The following is a 20,241-nucleotide window of genomic DNA, read 5'->3' as shown; positions in this document are numbered from 1 at the left end:
AACGGTGCTGCCTCGACTTGTTCCGCCAAGGCGACGCTATCTCGTTAAGGAGGCCGACATCTGGCACTGTTTTATGATACGTGAACGGAGCCGAGAATGCTGATTCTGTTGGTGATGATAGTGACTTAGTTGTCGACTAGAGGCAAAAACGAGGCCCACAACAAGGACGACGGCAACTTCTCAACCTAGTTACAATACAGGCCAAACAAATTAGCTCGGTATTCACAGAATCTAGAAAGACCTGGATGAGTGGCAAATACGGCGATGCTCACGACAGATCGTTCAAACTGATACGGTCATACCCTACAGGTAAAGAATCAGCAAGACCTGCGAGCTTCTGCTAAGCTCTGTTTGAAACGTGCCCATCAGCAGGCCTCACTACTGTTGGAGTACGAATGGAGGAGGAGTCGAAGTATGAGGCAATACTGTTCAAAAGACGAATAACGACGGGGGGGGGGGGGGAGGTGTAAGACGACTAAAGCAAGAAAGTAATCTTCTCCCGGCTCAGATTCCAAAATTCATGCCATGTAAAGTTTAACAGCTCATCTCGCATGCTACTGCTTACTGCTAGTTGCTCTGGGTTGCGTCCATCGTGACCCCCGTAGCAGGTTGTAGCCTATTGTCCACAAATCAGTTCGATGTATGGCGAAGATAGTCACGTTAGCGATCCCGCAGAGTTCCGTAAATGTATTGGCTTCGGACTGGGGTAAGGGGCACTTAGTCCGCCTTTGGCCGTGCCTCTTCTTCCCTCTATCTCTTTTAGAGTCCAAGCGGTCGATCGTTACAGCCCGCCAGTGGCTTGCTGTTTCCAGTAAACGTTTTGGGATAGTTGTCAGCGTAAGCGGAACGTCAGAAAAGTCTCGCAGTAGAACTAGCATACTCTGAAACCGTAGGACAATACGGCCAGCTCTGGACAAAATGAAGTGCCAAGAGATGAACTAATGAATTAGATGAGGACGAAAACAGACATCGAGGCGACGGGTCAGCTACGGCGCCCGACAAACCACGGGAGGCTGTAAGCCTTGACAACTTTGCCATTATTCGAAGTAGACTCCACGACCTCAGCCTTTATACTCAGTGCTTCGCTTCACAACTGTTTTTGTTATTCGCCGTTAGCGCTGTATAATTTTCTCTGTGCTGTTAGTATACCAATAAGACAACTACTTGGTAGTTGTCTTATTAGATGCATTAGCATTTTTCTTTGAAGTTCGTTTGAGGAAGGAGTGGAGGCCAGCTTGCAAATTACTAATGCTAAATGCAAGTTCCTCTCGAAAGGCTTCAGGCTAGCAGATCGTTCAAGGGTGGAACCGAGTCGCTTTTTTAGATGCTGCTATTGCAAATGGAAGTGCTGACATCGTTGTTGTTAACCGAGATAAAGTTTTGCGTTGTCTCGGCTGCCCTCTCAAAGTCTCTCTGACAGACACGCGAGTGATGAAGTTTTTTTTTGCTACATTTTATAATAGTGCTTTTACGTTTTCTTTCTATTGGAAAAAAATAACAGGCATCCTCCATACGTACAAACTTATATCAACCAGAGATTCACACTAATATCGTCCGTTGTTTGTGCGCAGCTCTTCACAAAACACAGAAAACCAAAGCAAGCACCAGGTTAGGCAGTTTCAAAATACATTTTAAGTAAATGAACATGAAATAGCGGCACTGGCAGAAAAAATATGGCTTCGCTATGATGGTTTTCTGGTTGGGCCACCAGTTTGTATCAAGCGTTTGCCTACCGCAGGGTATTCCATAATACAAAGCTATATCGTAAACACCGCCTTGATTCGTACACTGACGCGCCTTTACGTTTAAGGCGAACACAAACACCGACTCTATAGTAAGTTATCTATGCCGCTTAAGTAAACGAACGCTTACACCGAACGAACCACTCAAGAGAAACACGTTAACTTTTCAGAGAAGTCAGGATATAAATTTAACCGATTTAGCGTTTTCTAGTATTGGCCAAAGAAGCCGACGGAACTTGGCTGGATTTTGAAGCTTTGCGCTCAGCGTCCATCCACATAGTTTACATAGTATGGAAGGAATAGGAATGCAGTAGTTGTCAACTTGTTGCGTCTTGGGAAATGCTGCGAGAATGGGCCCGCGCCAAAATACACTGTTCCGAACCCGCTGTAGTCAAGATGTACTCTATCCTACCTCGTAAGAATGTCAGGCCATCACTTATACGAGACGATACTCGACTAACGTCATTATTCTACCAAATATAACTAGTTGTCTATGTAGTAACTACTGTTGTTGATGTTACCGATGTCGTCCGTGTTGCATTCATACAGAAGTTCTCTATACAACAACTATGAGCAGCACAGACATCCTCGTGCCCCTACTACAGTCTAAAGTCCTACTGGAGGCTGCAATATCGATCGGGTTTATCGATAGCCGTGCGTGCATTTTTGTTATTATGCCTCCGTATATGCCCCCCTCTGCGTCAAATCATCCACCTTACAACAGCAATAAAGCGCTGCTATGACTACTGTGGATTGGCAGCTCACTCTGATGCTGTTGTTGCTTTGAAACGAGATGGCAAGGCCAACGTAATTGCCGGCATTCTATTCCGTGAGCGGCGTAACCATCGTTCTTCAGTCTTCGATAGGGATAATAGTTAGTTTACGTAGATACTTACACACATACACACCCACCCATTCACCTCTGAAAAGGTAACTGCAGCAAAATCTGATTCACAATGGGGTTCAGGCTTGTCGTCAACGGGCATGGCCACGTGTTTATAGTTCCATTCATTTGCATGGAAAGTAGTGCCCGGATGTTGCATAGGCGCGTTCATTTTAAACTTAAAATTTATAAAACGACGAGAAATGACCAGGTTCGGAGAACTGATTCGCAGTGTCGGATTATCACTACAGTCATACTTCCTTTGCTACCCCATAATTTTCGTCCTCTGCAAGCTTCACCACATGGGTAACATTATTTACGAACAAGCACAGCTAATCTTAATCTGTTGTGGTTTCCCAGCGAGCAATATACGCTCAAGAATCGGGTGCGTGATTGTTGCGCTTTTCCGAAGTTCAGGCCGAGGTACCGGCTCCGTTTTTGCCCAAACAAGCCTAAACTAACCTTAATAGAATACAACACGGATTAAAATCCGTAGTAGACGCCACAATGTCGTGGCCACCTATGCTGACTGTGGCCTAATTGTCCTGTTGCAAAATCGAATTGTCCGTTTGCACCCTGAGGGGAACTGAGCCGATTCGGGAGGAAACGCTAACACATTGAATATAAAGCTACTCAAAGTACACCAGTAAGCTGTGTTATGCTTTCGACTGACTTCGAACCGTTATCAGAGATTGTTGAACGGCAGTCTATGTAATCTCAGACCCTCTGTTACAAAAGTTGTTATTGTTAATTATAAAAACTATAAAAAGAAGAAGAGTGTATAAGTTTCCTCTAGTGGAGTTATTCAAGGAGTGACCTTTGTGCTCAAGGAGTGACTATTTGAGCCGATTTCCCTGTTTAAAATATGTGAAGTTGAATGTATCGCTGTCAGCAAAGATATCGTTTTCAATATCCTCATTGTGAGTACTGTTTCGGTATTGTCTTCACATTAATATACATTTGCATATTATCGATTAACGATTAAGTAGTCTTCCTTTAAGTATAGGATCTAGTCTAAATTCTGCTTGATCATCCATATTTATGAAGCTAATAAATCACGCTATTTCGTCACCAGCTGCTGAGGTGGCTATAACAACGCTACAATAATATGCCACCGAAAACACGTGTCACAATCAACCAACATGGCGTCATCGAGATAACACGACATTTGTCTGGGACAGATCATTTTTCCATGGACCAAGGCAGGTACGTTTTCGACGTTATGGTTTGTTCCTTGCTACATTTATGAGACCCATGCGCGCGGTTTCAGCAAATAACTTACGTACGGCATATGCAATATCTAGTTATTTCCTAAAATGGCCCCTGTTTACAGATAAGCACTAAAACACCTAACTAACCGCTAAATTTCAATTCACTTATGATTTTTAACGATATATGGCTGCCGACATTAGGAGAGAATAGTCATAAATCTCTGCCTCCCTAAAATCAGATGAAAAATAGTTGGACTAGATTCCAAGACCCGACCGGTTTTGTGTAGTTTTGACACAGTTTGTCTGGTAGCTGTATCACTTCTTTTATTTAGCTCATCTCAAACAGACTTTGGAGCTTATAGAGAGCTTATAAGCTAAGCTATCTATAAGCAACTAGCACGGAATGGATACGGCTTTTTTTGGTCGATGCTGGAAAATTAGTTCGGCAAACCCAGGGTCAAATTGAACGACATGCAACAAGTAAGTATCAGAACTAGGAGACACATACAATGTACCACAGGCGTTTATACAAAGGAAATAACAATAGAGCTTTTCTATAAGGCTATTTTTTTTTTTGATAAATATATTTGTGCTGAGTGAAATTCGCAATAGCAACATATGAGTGACACCAAGCCAAGGCAATGGTGACTGTTCATTCAAACTCACGCACGATCGATTAGACGAAACTGCAGTCAACCAAATACACAGAATAACCAAAAGTATTATGTTAGAAAAATTCTATTATTTTGCCATACAAGTACACATAATTCGCTGCGTTTTAAGCGTTCAATATTTCTTAAAATGGACATTGCTTAATTTATTCTCGGAAAATGAATCTCAGTAGCAATTTAGCTCTGATCCTATTTTTTTTTTCCTTTATTTATGCTTCTGTAGCCTAGGACCTAGTTTCTCCATACGTCCAGCGTCGGTAAACGTTAATAAACATTTTTTTATCCCCCCGTCGTGCTCTCGTTTCGTTATTTTTTCGTTTGTGCAGGGTTCATTCGTCGGGTACTTCGACCCTTTACCATCTATCGTGTTATTTTATTATCTGAAACGACCTAAATGTGACGGTTTCTCTGGTTACGTTTATCAGCGATGTCGTTGTTGCTCTCTGAAAAGCTTATTTAAAGCAGTACTTTTTCACAGTATTAATTCAATGCCAACAAGCAAATCGATATAAATATGAAGCTCAATACTGTGTGCTGACAAAAAGCTAAAGGGCAGACAAATTATTTTATAGACCGTTACTACTGTAATGATAAACTGTGGCTTACGGCTGAACGAGTAAAGCCTGAGGCGAATAATTTCGAAATGATTTTCGAATCTCGACCAGCTCGCAGTCCGTTAAATTTATATATAATAGCTGACGAGTTTAGGCACGCAGAGGAAAGCGGATCAAAGCGGAGAAGTCTTTATTACGAAGTCTTGCTTGTTTAAAAGATTCCTGATATATCTGAGATATAAGTAAATACCAGCAGAATAGTAAATAAGTACGAATCACTGGCCATTTGATAATTTGTGCGTGCGGAATAACTGGTTGAATATATAACGTACTCGTTCATGAGAAAGGTCTTGTAATGGGAGGGAAAAGTCATTAAGTTAAGTAAAATGAGTATTTTCATCTGGTCGACCTTCTATTTATGCGAGCTTCTTTTAAAGGCCGAAACAGTTGCCAGGATGAAAATCTTTCTGTGAAAAAAAAAACAGTCGCACAGCATTAATAGACGTGACTGTAACCTGTGATAGGCGCATGCATCTAGACAAGTATCTTAGCAACGACCGGTCCGCCCTTTCGCTGTAGGATATTGGTTTCTTGTTAGTATGAGGCATATAATATATGCCATATATGAGGTTCTGCCTTGCGTCAGATGCCTAGGTATTCGGAAAATTGCGCTAGGTGTATAAAAATCATGCCATGACATGTCTTCTATACGAATAAAGTTGATCGAAGTTACTGCCCACGCACCGAACTTTGAACGATTCTACGCTCCTGTTTGAGCGGACACGCAGTCTAACTTCGATAAACGTAACCCATCGGCGGTCGTCACCGTCAACACTGCATGAGCCGCTTTACTCGGTGATGTGAGCGATTGAGTCATAGCGGAATAAACTTTACGATACGACTGCCTCCATATCAGCTGCTTTGTCTATCTCCCTGTCTTTCTTAAATTAATGTGCTAGGTTCTTTTTCGTTCGTTAGCTGGCGGCAACTGATATTTACCTGCTAATAGGATAATAGCCACTACAGCGAAGCCGAGAGAAAGTCTAAGTATAACGCGCGTCCTCGAAACAAATGGGATAACAAAACACAGGTGAAAAAAGCTTATATCTTCGCAGTATACCGCTTCAGCGTATGGTACTGTGAAGCATCAAAGAAAAGCAGATCCCTCCTTTCTTTGTACCTCATGGGGATACTCAGTGACCCAAATGAAACGTTGATGCCTATCCATGGCGAGAATGAACAAAATCCCCATAAGGCAATCAATATTGCTCGCAAATTGGCGAATTCGTATGGAAAAGAACTTGTGTGTTGTCTCATCAGTTCGACCCGTAAATTTCTAAATATCTAAATATTTTGCTAAAATAGTAGCGCTCATATGATTCCAAAGCAATAACAATTTCATCATCCATGTTTGCGTTCTGTTAACGACGAGCTTCGTATGGCTGTGGTAAAGCATTCTCGCATTGTTTTCCTTTGTAACTACCTGGTTCCTGAAATGAACCAGGCAGATACAACCGCACACGTGTTTAATCGTTCGATAACCACCCAATTTTCGTTAATATCGTCGCGCTTAAAGTTTACTGTAAAATGGCTTGCTGTCTTTGGTCATTTTCGGCTTTATGGTTTCAATAAGTGTGTCCATCTGTTGGCTCCATGCGGCCGATACATCAAAACAGAGAGGTAACAATTTGTCCATCCATTCAGTCGAATAGATATCCAATCATAGTCTAGGCAGCATTTGTAAACCGCCTAGAACGCGACTGAGAGCATTTTTTAAATTTCATATGTTGCATAGTAATGAATTGTTGCAGAGTTCCTCCATACTGATTATACAACCAGGCCTGTCCCATCTTTCGAGCTCATGATCCTGTCGTTCATCAATGAAGTAACCTCTGTACTTTCGATCCTAACATACATGTAACGGTTTTTGATGGTAAACGAATGCACCTTTTCTGAAGTCGTTTGCAGTGCCCATCCTATGTTCATTCCAGGGAAAAATCTTTTACATTTATGTCGTGACGCTATTATTATGATTAAGGAGGAAAATTTCGCATCGAAGTAATATTTCCTTCATATTTCTTTTTACTTCGTAGTGCATGTATATCTCATTTGTTAACATTTTTGTCAAAAATCGCAGCTAGGACAGTTCACCTAATACCTAGAAATATTTGTTTCCTTCACATTGAATTATTTGTTTAAATCATAAAACATGTATATAACCATATGGATATCGTAACTTTTTATGTCCGTCATCTAATTTTAGCTCGGTTTAGCCGATTTTAGCCGACAGCCATGCAAAATAAAATTATTGGCCAGTCGCTCAAGTCGGCCATTCCAACGCTGTAGACAAGAGAGTCTGATCCTCCGACATTATCCGTCGCTAGCCTTATACGAAGCCAACTCTCCTTTAGATGATACGACTGTTTACCTGAAGAAAAATTTCGTCACATCTATAACTGCCATCTTCCTTCAAGCCTGTCCAAAGTCTAGAAACGGAAAAGGTCTAAAGAATTAGGTCTCTAGGCTACGATTGCTAGTTATAAATGGACCGCTCCTAAATTTGGTAACCTGCTAATATCGGCTAGTACTTACATTGGCAGAGGAGATCCATTATGGGGTAACATGGTCTAAGTTTATTGGCCCTCACAAAGCAATCGAAGCAAACTTCGCCTATAGACATCTCTTATAAACGTATAGCATATATCGGTGAGTATCTTTTTCTTGTATTATCAAGTTACCAAAGTATAAAAGCTAAAACCCTACACAAGTCGGTTCTATAGTTAAACATTTATATCATAGGTTAGTTGTATAGGAAAGTGTAGATTCGACTCGTTGCATTGATGTCAAAGCTCTCATCTTTCTTGTTATCCAATTTTGCGACCGATAGATTGATTTAGGGTGAGCAGAAGAACTGATGGCCAGTATAACGTTACCAATGAGTAACTATTAAAGCCAGTACCGTGTTCAGTGCAGTACGGTGTACCCAGCTCGTTACGTGACCAAAGTTAGTGGAACTTGGGTAACGAAGCCCAGAGAAATCGGAGCGTGACTTGATACATATGCTACAATGATATGTTGTCGAGGTACATTATCTCAGCAGTGCGGTAGCCATTAGAAACAGGGAAAAACCCTAAGCGGATCGACCACTGATATACAGGGCTGTTCTCAGAGACTTTCACTGGGAATGGTGCTTTACAGGGGGGTTGAACGCAAAATCGACAACAAAATCAGGGCGACGGCTCATAATGACGCGAAAACGAAGATCATTCCACAAGATCACAAACGGGCATACGTAGCCGTACATTTTGAACTCGTTGCTGTATATTTTGTAGCTATTAAACCGCAATCTAACCTTCAAGGCTACCCAACAGATGAGAGATCAACTCTAGAAAAAAAAACCTCTCATATATGTCTCATGTCAAAAAATGGAAGGCTAACATAGTACTATAAGTGATACATAAAAACTTCAGTTTTAATACATTATTCTGTAATCGAAAACACCATGAAGACAACGACACGTCACGCTTGTGTCGTAGTTACGTTTCTTTTTCGTCGAGGTAAAGAAAGCAAGCACAGTCATGTGAATACTACATCGGCGAAATAAAACCTTTATCTAACTATGAATAGCAATAGAGGCACAAAGTTCACCAGTATACTTTATTTTTATATGGGCTATATCAAGAATTCGAAAACTGGCATTGCAGATCGGATAACGTACTCCATAAAGGAAGTAAAAAGAGGATGAAGGTAAGAAATCTGGGGTTTGCGGAGTGGCTTGAAGCATTTCAGAATACAGATTGAATTAAGGTACTATTTTTACACCCGAGAAACTATCTACGCATAAAGCGTCCCTCTGAAATTTCCGTTGAATTCTTCATAGAAGGGGCTATCGTCGGAAATGTGATCTGAATACAAAATCCGATCCTTCACTTAGTTTATCACAGTTATCAATTTGGACAGCTTAACGAGCTAAATATATAAAATTCTACTACTCATTTTGCTTTTTTGGTCGGGTATTTCTATTCAATAGCGTAACTAATCTATTTTGAGTAAGCACCATGTGGGCAATTTGCTGCTCTAAGCAACAATAATTAATTTAGTACAAATAAAAATCGTTTTTCTGAAAACGCCCAAAAGAATAGGCACAACACCGATCAAAATAAAAAAATGGCCATGGTAATCTCCTTTCTACTTTGAATGTCCGAAAACAAATCTGTCATTTTTCCCATCAGTAACTTAAAAAAAAAGTCCAAATCTGCACTCGCCGTCATTGTCCAATATGCCAACCAATATCTACTCTTTTTTTGCCAAAAAATGTCTAGGTTAGGCATCAAAGAACTCGCCCAGCCAGGCATTGAAATCCCTCTTCAGTATTATATGTACGGACGCTTATTTCGTTTGCCAGTAATCGAAAAAGATAATAATTCGTCGAAGAAAACATGATGATAGGTGCAAAAAAGCCTTCTATTCAAGCTTTTGCAGGGCGCCTCTTCCACTGCTTGCCGTACGTCGTTTAGCGCTGTCGTGATAAGGAATCTCGCCTATCGGGTCTTTCGTGTTGGATAGCCTCATTGGTTCGGTGTAAACGAATTTGGACTTGGCGTATACTCTAAAACCATGTATTCCTACTCTGCTTTATATCTGCGTGGAGACACGTTTTGCAATGGTGACAGTTCTTTGTAGAAATAGGTCATTAGGGCCGCGTGTTGCTCGATGCCGGCCACGATGTTGATAGGCAATGAAAAGTCGTATTTACGCGATGTTCATTCCGAAACTCTGAATGCATATAAAAGATTTAAGGCACGTAATGATACTCATATGAGTGCAATTCATGTTATCACTAAACATACAAGCTACCGACCATTTTTTTCAAAAATGTCTTCGATCGGTCCATCTACCTCAAATGGCCAAGCGGTGCGGGTGATCCTTCGATTTCAAGATGCCCATTTTGGTACTTCGTAGACAAGCTTCAAAAATATCCTTGAATATAGTTTTCACTACATGTAGCACAAATTTCCTATTCTGTTTCGGTAGCTATTTGATTTTGGCAAACAGCGAAACATAATAGGTGCTGAAAATTCTTTTTTTTTTGCTTATCTTATAAAATTTATCTTAAGTATTTATCTTGGAAGTCTTGAGTTCGATATGAAAATCCGTTCACTGTATAACGAAATTATACCGAACATATAAAGCAGAGCAAAAGAGAGAGAAGAAAAAAAAAGAGAGCTTTGAAGGCAATAGAAACCAAAAAAACAATCCGAAAGAGCTTGTTTCCTATTTATATTTATAGATATATATATATCTATAAGTGGGAAAAATAGCACACCAATTTCAGCAATCTGCCCTATAGTCCCATGTCAAAACGCTGCGCTCAAAGTCAAAGCGCAAAGAACGAAGGTAGGGATATGAGCCGAAGAAGCATAGTTCTCTGTGAAAAAACGTATTTCAAAGGATATACAAAGGTGGGTCTAGGACGCATCGATGACACCGTCGTTGTGGGCTAACCTCCAACGGGTTCATCTATTCCTATCAATGCAATACGCAGATTATGACAGGTCGTCCCGTAAAGAGGGGACGGACATATCGGGAAATAAGGAGAAAGAGTTTCAACAACAATTGTTGAGAAGAGAAACGATTCTTTAAACGATTATTTATGCATTTGTGTGATCTGCCATATTGCGGTTTAAACAAGTGTTTGAAGGGGACGTTTTTGTGAATGCGATTAATAGACCCTTAGAGTAGAACCAGTGAAACGTTCAGAAATTATATGATTATTTTTGCCACGAGATACTGGTTTATGTGCTCCCAGGGAAGTGACATAGGATCGAACTATCGCTCTCGAACGTCTATAGACAGGAAAACCTCCTCCTTTCTTCATTGACACGCAGTAATGTGCGCGACACGGAAACCTTCTGGTTATAATTGCCCCACAATCGACACCTCAGTTTACGAAGAGAAGATAAAACATTCAGCGAATGGCAGGAGGAAAGGTTGAGTCAATTTAAGAAAAAAAAAATCTTTAGCACATGTTATGATTAATTTTGCTGCTCACTGACGGTTATCTGGAAGCACCCTTTTAAACGTAAGCCATATTTTCACGTGTCGTCAGTCTCAGGCTGCCATACGCAAATTTTGCACAGTATCGTCGCGTATTTTTCATTGAAATTAGAGATATCATCGTCTTCTTAAATATACTACATATTTAATAGTTAAATGCTACAGAACCATTTTGTAACTTCAAGAAAAAGGCAGACAAGACATAGGCTCACTGCATGGTAGCGAGCTATAAAAAAAAAAAGAAGCTAGAATTAAAACTCTTTCACCTTCATAACTTGCCTTTCAACGCATTTGTGTGCCTAACAAGGATAACACTTAAACTAAAGCGTGGGTAACCCTAGAACTATTGAAATGATAATAGAATAAAAATTACTATTAAATTAAAAGTTTATAGTTCCTTTTCATAGGTTTTGCAATATTAATTTCTCTTGAAATTTACTACAAACTTCTAAGTACCGCATTACGGTACAGACGGCTCCTTTAGAAAATAGAAATTTTAATGTATCGCGACGTTAAAAGTACATAAATTCACTTACAGCGCAGGTAGAGTGGCTTCCTCGTCGATTGAAATCTCATCGGCAAGCGCCGCCAGCTCCGGTTCATAGTCATCCTCGACACCTGAAATGAGGTTTACGATCATTGAACACTATGAATTACTTTAATGAAATTAAAAATCGCTTTCTTCCATGGCCGGAAACGTTGCATGCCAGATCCCAAAATAGTCCCTTTTTAAAGTGACAAAATAAGAATCACTGAAAGTGTACGTAACGTGGGCGAATGGCCTAGGGGGTTGTATCCCACTAAGACGATACGATGAGCCGATCGAAAAAGCTCCAATAAACTACTAAAATGTACTCTATAGGTATCTATACGTGTAGTAAATCTCGGCCCCCGGCAGCGGCAAGCCGGATTTCGGCCTTCCTCTCAAACAACCATTAGTTCAAAACATTCAAACCTAAACTAAAGTAAATATAGTACTCTAATGATTCCTACTTTTTGCTTAACAATTTTAATCTAGCCCTATTCAACCTAAACACCCATGTGCAGATTATGGGTGATCGGTACTATTACTGATAGCCAACGTGTTCATGTCGCCTCCCTGTATCCCTTCAGATACAGCTTCGAAGGACAGCTTTTGCTATCTGTAATTGTCGGCTGCTTATCTGTCTGTAATTGTTTCCTGTCTTAAATCATGCACGTGGCTAGTCGAAGCTCGTACGTTTTTATCCGAGAAACGCTTTATCGATCGGACTGACACCGATACATGCATCTAGATCAGATTAACTAGTTGATTTCTTGTTGAATCTCGTACCAGCGAATTTATTTGTCAACTTTGACACGTCTAACTAAACGAGTTCGTCACCGAAATAAATGGATCTGAATTCGATCGAAGACGCGCTAAAAATAACCACGAAACGTATCCACATATTCTAAACAATCGATAATTAGTTCAAATTTCATCTTCCGTCTCGTCCACCTAGGCTACCTTTATGACGCTTGCCATCGAAACAATGGTATTTACCACCAGCGTGTTACGGGCCGTTGGGTTCAGTGGCAACCCATCCGCAGACCCAGCGTACGCCATTACTACGTTTTATCAGTTCAAATCAACGGGTATGTCAGTACACAGTACGCATATACGGGCTGTCGAAATGATCTGTTCTACGTGTGGAGTCTCTTGAACGCCTGCGTCCTACGACAACTACCGCGGCAACAAAGCTATATCTATTCAGGCCAATTAACAACCAAGCAGTTTTTTGTTGTCAGAAGCCGTAAGTGCGTCTATTAAAAACTGTGCAACATTGTTCTGTTCTTAGGGAAAGCTAATATAGATCATGTACTTGTCAACGGCACTTAAAACATGCATTATAGCTGGCAAGTTTATCGCAGGCTCACTTCACTCTAACTGTCGACTATGTCAAATGTGAACCGCTGACAATGGTAAGGACCTGGAACGCTAAGATAATTCAACATTGACAGCGTTTTGGCGGGCATTTTTTAACACTCTACCGAGGTTAGAACCATGTGTATTTAAACGTTAGGTGAATCACTCATTAAAAAGTTCCACATTTGAACCAACGAATTACGTACCCTCCAAAAGTTCTTTTGTAACCGCTGTTTTCACTGTGCCAGACCTCACTATGCCTTCGTAGTTCATCAAAGCGAAGCGAAAAGAAAAACCATAATAGCAATTATTAACGCCAGCCTTCGTTGTGTACATATAGAACGTGCTGCATGTAGCATATGTCAGTGTGAGCCCCAAGTATGATTCGAGTTCGACCAATTGTATGTAATCGGCAGACTAGGGACGAAGGCCTTCCGTTGCCTAAATTTTACTTGTTGTTATGTGATAGCGACCATATTCCAGAAATATATTGATTCCTCTCCAGAAGTAGTCTCCTTTTCCTCTATCATGAATACTGGGTTTCCCTCCTTGCAGGTCCAAAAAGCTACAGTCCCTTTTTTAGGCTTTCGGACACCCATTTTTCCTTCAAACTAGACCAGGCTTTGAACTATACCTTTATTCTGCATTTGCCCAAACAAAGATGCCTTTTGTAAGTGCCGAGTCAGTCTAACGACTGCCGCTTTTGCTAGCCTAACAGAAATTTGATAAACAGCTTGTCGCACATGGCCTCCTTCCTAAAGGCCGAAACATCATACAAGCTAACACTGCAAAGTTAGGTATCCCCAGTAGAAACATCCAAAAGTAAATAGCCATCATAACCTTTTTACCACTTACATAACACGGAACACTATATGAAAATGATGCTCTTCCAGCTGCTATGGCGCGGATATATATGTCAGGTGAACAGGTCCATTCGGATAGCAGAGCCCAACGACTTCCGCTGAGCCGTCTGGGATAAAATGAAGGATGGCAGGACCATGAAACCTTTAACAAGAAGGAAAACGAAGTGTCTACTCGAGTGTTGCTTGGACGAATAGTATTTTCAAAACAAAAATGTAGAGAGAACATAGAGGAAATAAAGAGTAGCCTTTTTGTTGCACCTGCCCGTTTTAATGAATTGGTTAAAGCTACCACACACTGTAGATGGGGCTATACATACGATAGTTTAAACATGGAGCGTTGCTTATGAGTTGTTTTTGAAATTATATCTAAAGAAGAACATATATTTGTACTTAATGATTTCTCTTGCATATGCTAAAAGCGTCATTCTTAACGATCACGTTTACCTAATATATTTTCAGTTTATCTCAATTATAGCTTTGATTCTGGGCCCGAATCGCTCACTAGTCGTTTTCAGAACGCGCAGCGCGTAGCCGTACGTGAAGCGATATTGGTATGTGTAAATTTGTTGAAGGGTTATTAAAGATCCAACAGGGTTATATCTTTGAAGGGTTCAAAAATACGAGTACTCGGAACGTGTGCGAAAAGGTAATTGGTCTCAAATAAATAAAGCTAAGCCCATTGGCATTTTCCTGAGGAAGGCAGCTATTAATTTCCGTACCAAACATCCAGATGTGTCAAAAATGGCATTTACAATCATTTTGATTCAATTTTGACCCCTTTTAGATCTAAATCCTGTCGAAAATCATAAGGTTTGCCTTAGCCGGTTCTTTCAGGCGCTACATGAAAATTGGTAATGACGTATGCCGTCAATTTTTGAGCATAAAAGGTAGTTCATAATTTCTGTGGGGACCTACTTAGTATGAAGAGATCGGATAATACAATGTAATAGTAGACTGCGCTGAAATTGCAACAATAACGCGCCGTTTTTTACCATGATAAGTTTGTTGTTGCTTTTTTTTTTATAAAGAACTGGCTTTTCTTTAGCAGTAAGGATAGCGGACAAGAAGAATGATGTTCTGCATGCGTACAAAAAATCTTCGTCAAAAAAGCGTTATCATACTTTTCTTAACACCCATGTACGTTTTAAAATACACTACAAAAAACCAAAAGAGGCCTATTGTCTAAATGGAAATTTTCTTCCCTTGTCCTAGTGCGTCACGAATAGTTTATTACAAATTCAATATTTTTGGCTTTAAGTTGTAAAAGCTTGACTAATTATGCCTTATCTAGTATTCTCTATCTAATAAATGTTTCGGGTCTTATGTCCAGCACTTTCCTTCAACATCGCTTTAGATCACAACACTCGATATGAATCCGTTGAGGACATCGACTTGTTAAAGGTGTACTCGTAACTATCTCTTATATCTAAACTGATACCCATTTCTGCTCGACTTTTTCTCGCCATTTTTGGCCGAAATCACTTTTTTGTTCTATTTCTAGTCATGTTTACACAAAGCCACTATAGAATATAACGGATTCAAGTAAAGTAGTCCTGGCTAAATGTAGCAATCTTATCTTACTATAGCAAGTTTGTAAATAAGTGTCCTGTTAGTATTCCAAGATAATGCCGTTGCCGTGTACAGTATTATGAACTCTTATCTAGGTTAGCGCGAAGCCAATGGGTCTTCAGAAACGACCGGAGAAAATGTACGTTTTAAATAGCGGTGTGATCTTGAAATATACGGTTCTTTGAAATTCACAGATAAACGCTGCTTAGTGGCTCAACGATATCTGAACAGCGTCCGTTCAACCGAGTCCATATTAACTCGGCTAGAAGATGCACGGCTACCCGCCATTTTGAAAACCTGGTCGGTCAGGTCGTGCATAGATAAATAACCCACAAAGGAAAAATGAGTTGTCCACCGAGGCTCGCTTGGGTACGAGAGACACCTCCTATGTACATGTAGAACCTACACAAATCTAAGCCAATATATGATTCCGAAAATCTATAGAATCCGCTGTTATAAACGTAAACAGGTGGAAGCTGCTCGGTTTTTAACGTGGTTTCGAGATCCATAACGGTTATGAATGTAATAATTATTGGCTTACCGAGCGTGGTGCAACTATCGGTGTCGTGGGCTTCAAACAAACTTGTTTAAGTTATTTGCAAGCGTAGTAAACTACAGTTTGTGAGGAACGTCTGGACGGACTCATTGTCAGGGACTGATAATAACTAAGTAAAATTTTGTTGTGGATCACATTCATTTCTGCTTCGATCGCCGGCTTTCGTTGCACAACTCTGATCGTAGAGCTCAGCTAATAGTCCTCTCATAACGATATCACTCTTCGCCCTATTGTACTACGTCGATATATTCAGGTAGTTTTTGACTGTTTATTGGCTCAAGCTGCTCGAATAGCATCAAAACTTGTTTTTTTCTTCAATTAAGCCTTTATCTATTTTAATGTTATTACTATTAAATTTTTTTTATCAATTATTAAGGTGGCAATGTATCTGGACGTCGAAAACACAAACACAAAGTACCGGCCTCTAAGTGTAGCTCAGTGACTTTTTACATCACATACATTTTTAAACGTCGGCTCACGATCCTTACGGTTAGAATGCATAACAATATTACATTTACCTTTTGCGTTATTTACTCACTGACTTATAGATGATGAGTCCATTGAGCGACTACTGGCCCTGAGCGGTTTCAGCCCTTTCGAACTTAAGTTTAATATAGTGTACTTTCAACAAGCTGATATTGACGAGGTACGTTTTGTTATGTTTGATCAAAGTACATTAAAACGGGATTTTGCTTGAATGTAGGCTTTTAAGGAGACGATTTTTTCTTGTTGGGATGCAGGAGCCAGTATGTGTAACAAATAGGAATGCGCTCACATTTGTTCGTTACGTTATTTAGCCGCGTCGCTTCATATATGCTCGCCGCAGGATGTACAGTAAATTGTTCATATTAGCTGTTTTTTTTATTTCTTTATATATACGCCCTTTTCTTTATGTATTTTCCTGTTTTTATTATTTTTCATTTTTGTTCGTATTTCGCACCGAACGCAGTAAAATCAATAACAGTATCGAAACCTCGCTGCCACCGCTGCTTACCCTGAACCTCTCTTCCAGCGTCGGAAAACCAGCCGATGGGCCAAAAAATGGCTATGCGCCAGCGGGAAGTGAAGGCGCGTAACAGGCAAGGACATGGCGTGTAGTCCAAAGGAATGCTACTGCAAAGCCAAGCGTGCCTAACGAGTAATCCCTTCGAGCGATAGCGTACTTGTAGTGTTACTAGTAATAGTGTGTGTGGGGGGGGGGGGGAAACAATGGTGACATTACAATAGCAGAAATATGTGTGAGCGGCAAGTATTTCGTCCACTGTATTCTCTTATCCTATTTGATGGTCCATTTGAGCTGTGTGGTCATTCCAACAATGTCCTTTGGAGGAAGGCCACGGGTCGGCTGACTCGTGGCCATTAACTAACTGGCCTGAAGTCGAGCTCCATCAGTAGTAGACACGAGAAAGGAACAGTGTGAAGAGTTTATAACAGAATCTAATAGAAGACGAAGGACACATTCGTGTAATGTTCTCCTACCTGGACCTTGGCCTTTTTGGTCCAGTCCAATATGCCCTACAACGCCTAAAATTCCCTGACAACATCATCAGTTCGAAGGCTATTACTGGAACCTGACAAGCACACGTCTTGCCATCAGAGCAGTCCATCCAAAAAACCTTATTCTCTGGTGAGATATATCACCACCTTAAGCCTCAAAGTGAAGGGAGCAAAAGTGCTGCTCCTCATTTTTCGTCATTTTCTCTTCTTTTACGACACAAAGAAGTGTCTAATCATTAGGAAACGGTAAGGATTTAGAGAAAACGAGAAAAAGACTGGGAATGGCGGTCTGGGAACACGTCATAGGCAATGCAGCAATGGTGCTAGTGTTATTTACTAATACTGATGTCCAGTCGCAGCAGTAGAACAGTCCTACCGAAAGACCATAATCTACTTTGCCTTATACTCAAGGAAACAGGACAAGGTGATCGGATAGGCGAAATCGACGTTGCGACAAAGTGGCACCAGCTGCATTTGATCGGGCTACAGAGGTACGACCGAATACCATTACAGCAGATAACGGACCGAAATAGCCGGACTGAGAGGCTCTTTGTAATTTACGTGAACTTTTTTGTAACACTTGGCGACAACTGAACGAAAAAACAGCATAGAAGGAAGTGACCAATTCAGGTATAGCGTATGCTGCGATAGAGTGTCCTGTTTCCACTGAGCACTGAGTAAACAAATACAGCCATTGTTGGCGCGTTTATGTTAAACTAGCTTAAGTGTAACCGTCTGCAATCGATTCGAAGGATTCATGGCGTACGGTGTACGATTATCCATGCAGAGTTACCTGTATTTCTGCTTGCTTGCTGAGCAGATTTTTCATTGGCAATAAAACGTGTCGCTATGTTGTCATCCAACGATTCCATACTCTACAATAAGCTAGAGGGTGGAGGGTCGTTGCATCTTTCGAACTTATTTTAACTTATCTTCGAACTTATCTATAGCACTTAACTATGAGCAGTCCATCCACAAATGTTTTTGTCAACATGTAATTTTGCAAGTGGAACGGCACTCAACCATTGGATTAGGCTACCACTGCTTTGTCAATTGAGGGAATAGAAACTGTAACACAAAAGGTAAGCAAATCTATATTTTTCGAATAGATTTCTGCGCAAAATCGTCTACTATACGTAGGGAAAAATGGCCGGTCGTTTCTTGGCCAACTAAATGTCGTTTTTTTACACAGTTTTGATTATGTTTATAGTCGGATCTAATCAAAATAATTGTAATCGGTCGTTGCAAGTTGTTATAAATTGTAAAAAAATTAAAGACTCATTGTACAATATTTACGTGATCCAAATGAACGCGCAAAATAGCAATTCATAGCTGAATTGATGAAAAGCAAAGTAAGGATCGTCTGGCTCTAGACAATCAAGCAGATCAAACCTTAAGATACTAGACATCTTCCTTGTCTACCGGTTTGACATTGATGTCTGAAGTAAACAGCAAATGATCCAGCAAAAAATCAGCCAATCAGAAGAAACGAGCAAGGCATGCAAGTTGATTACGTTTTCTAAAATTGACAATGCCTCAGGTGATCTTGTTATTTAGCCAAAGAAGCTGGGCATTGGCCGGGAATTGTGTAAGAACTTTTAGTCTATACGAAAGTCATTTGTCAGAATAAGCTAAATTGTCTAGATCTATACCTGTAGGCTATAGTATTATTATCCATATTACTTGCTTAGTTAAATTTCAGAGCGGCGCTTTAGGTGGTGCTCAGACGTCTGGTTGGAATTATTCTTTGACTCTCCGCATTGGCCATCGACCCAGGCTGTTTCGCAGAGTACTGATTTTTTCAAAATTCTAATGATAGAATCTTTGCAAAACTAGTATAAGAAATGTTCTATATGAATGTTTTAGCCCCTCGTCCAATTTCGCGGCTTCAGGATAGATAAGTTAAACATCTCGGTAGATTATTTAAAAATCCACGTCGCAGTATGATATGCTGTCGGCATCTTAGTGTCTGAGATGGCCAAATATCGATCTAATATGGAAATACCTACTGAGAAGAACTCCGGTTCATAAACTAACAAAAATAAAAAAAATTTTAAGACTTAGTGCCCGTTAAAGTCTAATTTTCAGTTATGAATGAAGGTTAAATATAAGAAGCCGTCACACAAACATTTGCATACAGTGCTTTTTCAAGCTGTAAACAATTACACAAGCTTAGAATGAATGAAAGGCCCATCAAGTAACAGTCTGCAAAGTTCCAAGAAAGCCATTTATTGCTTTTTAGCTGTTCCGGACACGGCTTTACGAGGACAAAATGTCAAGGAGAGCAAATCTCGAATCTGTTTTTTTACAGACAAACGGCGCTGTCCAAAATGGTCCTCATAATAGTTATATTTTTACGAAATTCAAATATGCACTTATCAGACATTTGTATTATCAGACATGGCACATAATGTTCCTTTATTATACAAATTTTAATTAATTTCTAAAATATGCTTTTTTTGTATATAATAATCATGTATTTTCACTCCGTATTGCATTTAAATACAACTTGCCTTTAAACCCAGGATATAAAAAATTCAATTTTAAAAGTAGCTCTGCTTAGAATCATGCCTAATATTCTTTCCCCCAAAACATATGTGGATAGTTCTCTTGCTTACTTTCGATTGTTGCACCAGAGTCAGGTCTTTCAGCGTCAATCGTCTGTCTGAAAAGGAATAAAGTTATCGATAACACTAAGACCATAGCGCCAAATGTCCATTGGTAAAAGCGAGCAACGGTAAATATTCAGTATT

General features: G+C 40.1%; 1 protein-coding gene across 2 annotated transcripts in view; it reads right to left on the bottom strand.

Annotated features, from left to right (window-relative positions):
- The window catches only part of LOC111254806 (uncharacterized), an 89,208-nt gene that overhangs the window by 26,122 nt on the left and 42,845 nt on the right, over positions 1-20,241 (bottom strand). For both annotated transcript variants that reach the window (XM_022816042.2, XM_022816041.2), the window contains 2 exons: positions 20,107-20,153; positions 11,655-11,736 (listed from right to left, as the gene is read on the bottom strand). In XM_022816042.2, coding sequence (XP_022671777.2) covers positions 11,655-11,736; positions 20,107-20,153 — 129 coding nt within the window. The remainder of the gene's footprint in view (positions 1-11,654; positions 11,737-20,106; positions 20,154-20,241) is intronic.

Source organism: Varroa destructor, unplaced genomic scaffold (genome assembly GCF_002443255.2).
Source record: "Varroa destructor unplaced genomic scaffold, Vdes_3.0 BEIS01000007.1, whole genome shotgun sequence".
Classification (NCBI taxonomy): Eukaryota; Metazoa; Arthropoda; class Arachnida; order Mesostigmata; family Varroidae; genus Varroa; species Varroa destructor.
The sequence above is the reverse complement of the archived record's forward strand: the minus strand, read 5'-3'. Positions and strand labels throughout refer to the sequence as shown.